The sequence below is a fragment of the Arachis ipaensis genome, chromosome B4 (assembly GCF_059453495.1).
Source record: "Arachis ipaensis isolate K30076 ecotype BB chromosome B4, ASM5945349v1, whole genome shotgun sequence".
Taxonomy (NCBI): domain Eukaryota; kingdom Viridiplantae; phylum Streptophyta; class Magnoliopsida; order Fabales; family Fabaceae; genus Arachis; species Arachis ipaensis.
The window spans coordinates 106,523,488-106,531,748 of NC_142439.1; the positions used below are offsets into that span (position 1 = coordinate 106,523,488).

At 32.9% G+C, this 8,261-nt stretch overlaps 2 protein-coding genes across 2 annotated transcripts; both read left to right on the forward strand.

Moving 5' to 3' along the window:
- Positions 1–352: 352 nt before the first annotated feature.
- Positions 353–4,343, forward strand: LOC107639508 (mitochondrial uncoupling protein 1). The gene is made up of 9 exons (XM_016343023.3): positions 353–779; positions 1,815–2,033; positions 2,139–2,217; positions 2,463–2,596; positions 2,694–2,792; positions 2,899–3,003; positions 3,343–3,417; positions 3,501–3,587; positions 3,958–4,343. Exons 1-9 carry the CDS (start codon positions 696–698, stop codon positions 3,991–3,993), a joined length of 918 nt encoding a protein of 305 aa, XP_016198509.1. The 5' UTR covers positions 353–695; the 3' UTR covers positions 3,994–4,343.
- A 1,103-nt stretch (positions 4,344–5,446) lies between these two features.
- On the forward strand, positions 5,447–7,155 carry LOC107639507 (uncharacterized). Its single transcript, XM_016343022.2, has 3 exons — positions 5,447–5,827; positions 5,925–6,113; positions 6,754–7,155. The coding sequence occupies exons 1-3, from the start codon at positions 5,597–5,599 to the stop codon at positions 6,835–6,837; spliced, it is 504 nt and encodes a 167-aa protein (XP_016198508.1). The 5' UTR covers positions 5,447–5,596; the 3' UTR covers positions 6,838–7,155.
- The last annotated feature ends 1,106 nt before the right edge of the window (positions 7,156–8,261 follow it).

Here is an 8,261-nt window from a genome sequence, read left to right on the forward strand (position 1 = left end):
TTTGGAAGAAAAACAGAAGAGAAGAAGTGAGATGTTTGTGAAGAATACAAATGATTGTACATCTTTTTATAGCGGCTGAAAATTAAATTTGTCGTAATGTATCTCGTTTATCTCGTTTACACGGTAAACGTCATTATTCTTCATGTATCTCGTTTACACTGCAAACGAAATAAATATGTTTAATGTTTCGTGTCTTTTCTGATTTACATTGTAAACGAGATAAAAGATACTATACATATTCTTAAAAATGTTACAAATTTTATATTTTAGTAAATAAAATATTTATTTTATTTATTTTAAAAAAAATCCCAAATAATTGCCTTAGATAAATAATCTCACGGAATCCATTCCTATTCCTTAATTCTTACAAACAGGAAACCTACCACATCAAATCTGAGAATCTATTTGTGCAATGATATCCCGAGAGAGAAACCACATTGAGTTTTGGGTTTCCGAAAATCAGAGACAGTAATATCTTAGCAATTTTAAAAAGGGAGCCAAATCAGTAATCACCTTCGGCTCATTTGCCAAGGCTGCATCACTATCGCACTCGCATTTTGCATCAAAACCCATCCTCTTCCTTCTCTTTCCTCTTATAGATTCTCTTCTTCGCTTTATATATAAGTCTCAATTCAGTGAATTCACCCCCCTTTTTCTTAGCATTTTTCTTTGTTTCTTATCCTCTCCTTGAAACCATGGTGGCTGGTGGCAACTCCAAATCCGATATCTCCTTTGCTGGCACTTTCGCCAGCAGTGCTTTCTCAGCGTGTTTCGCTGAGGTATCGCTCTTTTCTTCAAATTCATCATCTGGGTTCCCTTTATCTTGTGATTCTCTTTGCTGGATTGTCTTTTATTTTGTTGATCATGCGAAAGACCCTGGCCTTGGATTTAGACCCATTATCTGTTATGCGTTGCTTTTGAGTAGTAATGGATCTTGCATGCATTGTTCAATTCCCTGAAATTTTTTGTTAAATTGTTTTTCTTCTTTGAAAATAAAATCGTAAAGGTGCTTGTGCTTTTGTTTCTTGATAAATATTACCCATTTTATAGAAGAAAATAGGATGAGATTATTTATATATTTTCTCGGTCTAAACTCTGCCCATCATTGATCATTTGACTTTGAGACCCTTATGCTTGGTCTCAGTTGAATTTTCTGAAAAGGAAAAAAAATTTAAGATATTCCAAATTTGTTGGATCAATTAATGCACAGCCATTAACAAGTTGATCACCACTAATCCATCGAAGCATCCTTGTCTGGCCGTCTGGTTCATAGAACATAGCTGTCTAATGGCAATTCGAAAAAGTTTACCCTTAACTAAAGTTAATTCTTTGGGGCATATGTAACTTGAAGCTCTTGTCCACTTTGACCAACTCACGTGAATCCTATGGGTTACATCATGGTCAAGAGTTATTTTATGGTTGATGAATTATGCATTATTGTAACCATATGGGTCATTGGCAGGACTAATTGAATGACTTGAAAATGATAGTTTTCTGGTTGGGTAGGAGAACTCTGGATATGTATGTGTCATATATATGATTTGTGGAGTTACCCGTATATGTCCTTATACTTTGGGGGCATTGAAGATTTATTTAACAAATTAAATATCTTGCACCTAATATGGAGATTTATTTAGAATTTGGTTTGGATTTTGTTCCTGAGTTGCTGTATTTGGAGATTGATTCAACTTGTTATGTATTGATTGGATTGGTTTCTTCTTCTCATGATACTGTTTTGTACAATCTTTCACTTGTCAATTGGCATACCACTATTTGGAAATCAATTTATCATCAAATTGTTTTATTCCAAATAGGTGTGCACTATTCCCTTGGACACTGCCAAAGTTAGGCTTCAGCTTCAGAAACAAGCTGTAGCGGGTGATGCAGTGACCTTACCTAAATACAAGGGTATGATGGGAACAGTTGCAACCATTGCCAGGGAAGAAGGTCTTTCGGCACTTTGGAAGGGGATTGTGCCAGGGCTTCATCGTCAGTGTTTGTATGGAGGTTTAAGAATTGGGTTATATGAGCCTGTGAGTTTTAAACAACCTTGTATAAAAAGACACAACTTTTTGTTCATTTCAGTTCATCTCTATTGTTTGCTTATGTAAACTGATTTTCCAAATAACTTTTAACAGGTTAAGAATTTCTATGTTGGGCGTGATCATGTTGGAGATGTTCCTTTGTTGCAGAAAATCCTTGCTGCATTTACAACTGGTAAAGCCCAGTGATGAACATTGTATGAAACTAGGGATGTTTTTTGTTCTAAAAGTTACTAAAGCCAGTGTACGATAATTGTTGTTTTGACTCTTTTAGTACATTAATAAATCAATGTAACTGGAGAGAGTATTAAAGTATTTTTGTTTTCTAATCTGTGGATTCTTGTCTTTTTACTATGAAGAATAAATGTTATTCTGTTTGGATACGTAATGCAAATATTTTTTACTTTGTGTTATCAACAGGTGCTGTGGCAATTGCAGTTGCAAATCCAACTGATCTTGTGAAAGTTAGACTACAAGCAGAAGGAAAATTGCCTGCTGGTGTGCCGAGGCGCTACACTGGCTCACTGAATGCTTATTCTACAATTGTGAGACAGGTATGCTCATTAAGTATATGATTTTTGAAAGATAAAGATATGGTCCAACTTTTAGTTCATAACCAGTTTTGTTTGAACTTTCATCCAACACACTCAGGAAGGAGTTGGAGCTCTTTGGACTGGGATTGGCCCCAATATAGCAAGAAATGCTATCATCAACGCTGCTGAACTAGCCAGCTATGATCAAGTGAAACAGGTAATATTAAAGATTCTATGCACTTGCATTTCGGAGTAACCTTATATGCTTCTTCTATATTTTCTATTGACTAATTACTTTTTTTTTTTAATTAAATTTACTGCAGACTATTTTGAAAATTCCGGGATTCACCGATAATGTTGTGACTCATCTTCTTGCTGGTCTAGGGGCTGGATTTTTCGCAGTCTGTATTGGCTCCCCTGTCGACGTGGTAATGTGTTGGCATTTAATTTTGGATAATTTTACTGTCTTGCCATTTCTATATTGTACTAAGAATTGTTTCTAAACTTTGATATAAGTTAAAAATAAAATAAAAATTCAGGGGAAATTAGAAAATAGTAGATTTTAGTAAATTCATCTAACACTTCTTAGAAATTTCTTGTTGACTTGATCTTTTTAAGCTCCACTAGAGTCAGCAGTGGGCGTGTGCATGGGAAATACTTTGTTGTTTCGTTCTAAAATTTGGTTGCCTAGAGATAGTGAGTTTCTTAATTGTGCAATCTTACCATCGCTAATTCAGTTGTTCTATCTTCTTCTATTGTATATGCAGGTTAAGTCAAGAATGATGGGAGATTCTAGTTACAAAAGCACCCTTGATTGCTTCATCAAAACGTTAAAGAATGATGTATGGTTTCTTTGCTCAAACCAGTTTTCTGTTTATAAGCTTTTGCTTTATGTGCATATGGTTATGGAATGTAATGTTTGCAGGGACCAGCAGCCTTTTACAAAGGGTTCATACCAAATTTTGGACGGCTAGGATCTTGGAATGTGATAATGTTTCTAACTCTAGAACAGGTATAACTTGAATACTTTTGTCATAGGCTTTTAACCTTTCTCCATCCCACATTTTAACCGTTCTTTGGCAAAATTGATTTCATACAGTCGCTTTAAGTTCCTCAGACGTTTTACTTTCATTATGTGTTATGGTTTATTTAGAAACAAAATTTAATTTGGTGAGAAAGTTTTATTATTAAGAATTCTAAATGCAATGATGAATGATTGCATATAGTATGTTTCCGTATCCAAAATTGAAATTATGAAGATACAGAAACACAATGACATTAGTGAATGTTGATTAACTGTTCATACAAACAGTTTCACAAACTCCATGCATCATTAATTTCTTTGTTCTGTTATTTCAACTGTTTCTTTCTTTCTTTGACAGACTAAAAAATTCGTCAAAAGTTTAGAATCAGCCTAAGCTCCAGCAGTTGAGTAGAGTAGAAAATGCAGTGGAAACACTCAAGAAAATAAAACTCCAATTCTCTCAATTTTGCTAGCTTGGAGTATAGCAAAATATTTTTTGGAGGGAAAAAAAATTGAGAATAAACATATTCATGTATACTAGTACTAGTTTTAAAGGTTCTAATTTTTTCACGATATTATTTCCTTTTGTCGATTGTAATTCTCTTGGAAAGTTCATTTTTATTTGGGCATGGCCCTCTTTCGAATTTTAGAGAGTCAAAGCCTATAATGGGTTTCCTTCATGAAGTGAAACACGAAGCATCAAGCTTGATATTTGCAATCACCATAGTTTCTTTTCTCCTTCAATCAATTATTACCCTAAATTCGTCTTGACAATTTTTTCTTAGGTATTCTATTTAAATATTTTTTGAAAGTTGATGTAATTGACAAAAGCAATTATGAAATATATGAATAACAAATACATTTATGAAAGATTTAAAAATATGACAAAAATAATAAAAATATCATTATTTTAATAAGAGATAAATGATGCTTGTATTTGACATGAGTTATGTATTTACGAATTTTTATAGGTGTTTATTTCGGTACGATAATAAATTTATACGTACCGATATGATAAAAATATGAACAAATAACAAAATAGCATGTAGATATCTATGTCAGTATTTATTTTTTAGAAAAATATATATCATATCAATATTTTTTTAAACCACCCTTATAATTTAGTAAAAACAGAAAATATTTTTTTATTTAATTAAAAAAATCTGAATATCTCTTTTTAATGTTGGACAAAATCTATTCTTTTAAATTAATCAAATTTTAAAATTCAACTAACTTTAATTTTATAATTTTAAATTTAAAAATAAAACAAAAACATATTTAATTATTCATCCACACTAAAAAAAAAAAAATTGTTTCAATCTTATTAGTGCTCTCCATAAAGCCTCATTTCTAGTAGTCATTCATACCAAAAAAGAAAAAACACAAACACATCTGAAAAACTTGAAAAAAAAAATTAAAGAAGTGCGATTTTATCACCTCACCTTCACATTGTCACACTTTGATTGGATAAACGATAAAAAATAGAAGAAAAGAAAATAAAAAAAAATAAAAGAAAAGTGAATTTTTTATGTATTGTTTGTGTTGAGTTTAGAAAAATAAATAATAAATTGATGATGATAAATATGTTGTATTTGGGTTAATAACCCAAGTGGATTTGATGATGTTGTTTCAATTTTTTCTAACGATATATTTTATGACAAAATAAATTAAACGTATATAAAAATATATAAATTAATTGACTAAATATTTTGTTCAGTTTATCAAACAGAACATATTTTTACTGAATGATTTTATCTTTTGCATCTTTTGAAATTCATTTGTCAAAATAGTAATATTTCAAAGTTCAAAATGGCTATTTATTCAAATACCCATAATATGATAAACTCAATCCAAGTAAAAACAGGCAAGTTTGTAAGGTGCAAAGTGTAATTTAAATGAGAGAACCAAGGGTGATTTTGTCTTTTTACTTGGAGATGTAAAGAAACGAGCAAGAAGAAGAAATTGGGTGTACGTTGTTGTGATTGAGTAGATGAAGAATGAACGTGATTAGGCAGAGATTGATGCACACGCTTCGGCGCGATGGCCCAACAGAAACACTGAAGAGGAAGGCATTGGAATTGGAGAAGAAGAGGAAGACGAGGAAGCCCAAGTGCAAGGAACAGTTCATCGTCGAAGTCCCCGAAAACTTGTCGTACCTCGACACCGCCACCATGCCCATGGTTGTCGCCGCCGTCGGCATCGTAGTCCTTGCCAAGCTCCTCATGATGGTAACCATATATATGATCCCATTGCACTAATCATGGCCGAATTTGGTTTTGCAGATTACCTGTTTGATAAAATTACTGAGTGAATTTGGCTTGGTAGTATGATGAATCAAGGGCCCAGGAGTTGCTGGAGAGGAAGATAAAGCATGCTCCAGCTGGTCAGGGAAGTGTGAGAATGCTGAGCCGCGAGGAGTGGGACAAGGTTCGAGAACTCCGGCCTAGGACCCCGTTTGAGTCCAAGCTTGCCCGCCCTAATGCCAGAATCAGAACCGGAGAACCCTTGCGTCTTGTATGCAACTTACATTTTTATATAAACTTTTTACTTCTGATTCTGTTATCTTTCAAGTGCATATGAGTTTAATTTGATGCAAGGATAGTGCATTCTGCAAAGAAGTAATGGCCTTGAGAAACTTGTGTATGCTTTTTTAGAATTGATTTTTAAAGTGATTGAGGTAAAATAAAAAATAAATAAAAAAAATCCCCAAATCAATTCTAGAGGCAATGCATGCAAAAATTGATTTTGAGACTCTTGCAAATCAAATAGCATCAAAATTGACAAAATAAATTCTAAGCCTCCCAATGGATCTCCTATGCATGTTTACTGGTGTGCCATTATATCTTACGTATTCAACCTGTAAAGTATATGCTTGCAATGATACAAGGGAACCTATTCTAAGAACAAGTAAGTGCAATGAGAGATTGCTATGTCATATATAGTTCCCATGATAAAGCAAGGCTGCCCATTTGGGATTTAGCACTTATTGCCCTAGCTTAGGTATAGATTATGTGTTAAACGAATTTTGCCTGTTTTCATCGGAAGCATTTAGTCACTGTTTTGAATTTTAACTCAATGTTATGACTCTGCATTGGATTGTTTGTTTCTTTGATCAGCGGTTTATGGCTGATTTTTTCTCACATGGTGTGCACAGGAGGACTTGAAGGATTGGACCATTGATGTTTTCATGGATGGTGTTACCAGAGCTGAAGATTGTGGGAAACGCGGTTCTTTATAATTTCTCCTGGGTTATAAGCTTGTCTTCTCTAATTGCCCTTTCTTTTTGTTCAATCTCCGTTAGTGTTGCACCGAGTTGATGCTCGAAATTTTATACTGTATTTCATCCCCCTATGCCAAACACATTTTTGATATAAGGAATGGTTTATGTTTCGTTGCGATGGCATAAAATTGTCCCAACTCATAATAACTACTTTGGTTACCTTCCTTTTTACCCAAGGAAATTGCATAGAATTGTTTGATAAACATGAATTGTCGATTGGAATTTGTCTCTATGTAATTATTTATGTTTTCATATAAATAAGATATAATTGTTCCACTTCTTTGTATGTACTCAACTACTCATACTATGTTGTGGCTAGGTTACTGGAATATAAGATTGGCCTGAAGTTGTTATAACTGTAAACGTAACTGAGAAAGAATTTTCCACTTGATGATTAATAGAGAAAATGTGTTGTTGTTGTATTGTTTACAGAGAGAACATGCTTATATATATATATATATAAGCTGATAGAGAGGATACTTTCTTACTCAAATAATTAACAACTAACATAACGGCACTAATTGAATCTTGTCTCAAAAACGCTCAAAAGTTACTTATATAAGAGGTTTCATAAGCACATTTGCAATTTGAGAAGAGGATGGAATGTGTATGATGTATAGTTGCTTATGATTCACCCTGACCCACAAAATGAAAATCAATTTCGAAATGTTTGGATCTGCTATGAAATATAGTACTGGATTTTCAGACAGTAGAACAACACTCAGATTATCATAAAATATGGTAGGGACAACCGAAGATTTGAGGTGCAATTAACAAAGCAACTTCTGGATCCACATGATTTTTGAGTTGGTATTTGCTAAGCAACCATGTTTTGCTTTATGGAGAATTTGCTTATTGCATGCGGCTTCTTGTTGGACCATGACATTAGATTTGAGGAAAAAAAACCGTCAATTGTGGATTTCCTATTTTCCCAATTATTAGAAAAGGCAAGGATTCTACCGTCAATTGTAGAAGAGAAAAGTAAACGCATACACTCCCATCTAGTGGTTATTTTCTAGGCTTTGCAATGAGTACATTTGGGTTCAAAACTTGGTTGATGCCAAATAGTGAATAAAACATTTAATATTGTGTGTATGAGTGTGATGTGAGTAAATTTGTACTTTGTAATACCAAGGATTAAAAATAGTCTAATTCATGTCATTAGAGAAAAGTTAATTTATCAATTTTGTAAGAATATTAAAGATTCATTTATTATTTTACTTTATCAAAAGACTAATTTATTTAATATTCTAAAAGAATTTTGTTTATTTTTAATATTGTGAGAAAGGTAAAATTTAAAAAAAAAAAAAAACTACTAAATATCACATTGTATTGTGAAGCAGGGGGAAATTTTCGTAAATTCATAGGTCACTTGTCAATAT

Coding starts and splice junctions, on each gene's coding strand:
- LOC107639508 (XM_016343023.3), top strand. CDS start 696: ATGGTGGCTGGTGGCAACTCCAAATCCGATATCTCCTTTGCTGGCACT. Junction 2,034..2,138: donor GAATTGGGTTATATGAGCCT/GTGAGTTTTAAA, acceptor AACTTTTAACAG/GTTAAGAATTTCTATGTTGG. Junction 3,418..3,500: donor TCAAAACGTTAAAGAATGAT/GTATGGTTTCTT, acceptor TAATGTTTGCAG/GGACCAGCAGCCTTTTACAA.
- LOC107639507 (XM_016343022.2), top strand. CDS start 5,597: ATGAACGTGATTAGGCAGAGATTGATGCACACGCTTCGGCGCGATGGC. Junction 5,828..5,924: donor TTGCCAAGCTCCTCATGATG/GTAACCATATAT, acceptor TTGGCTTGGTAG/TATGATGAATCAAGGGCCCA. Junction 6,114..6,753: donor CCGGAGAACCCTTGCGTCTT/GTATGCAACTTA, acceptor TGGTGTGCACAG/GAGGACTTGAAGGATTGGAC.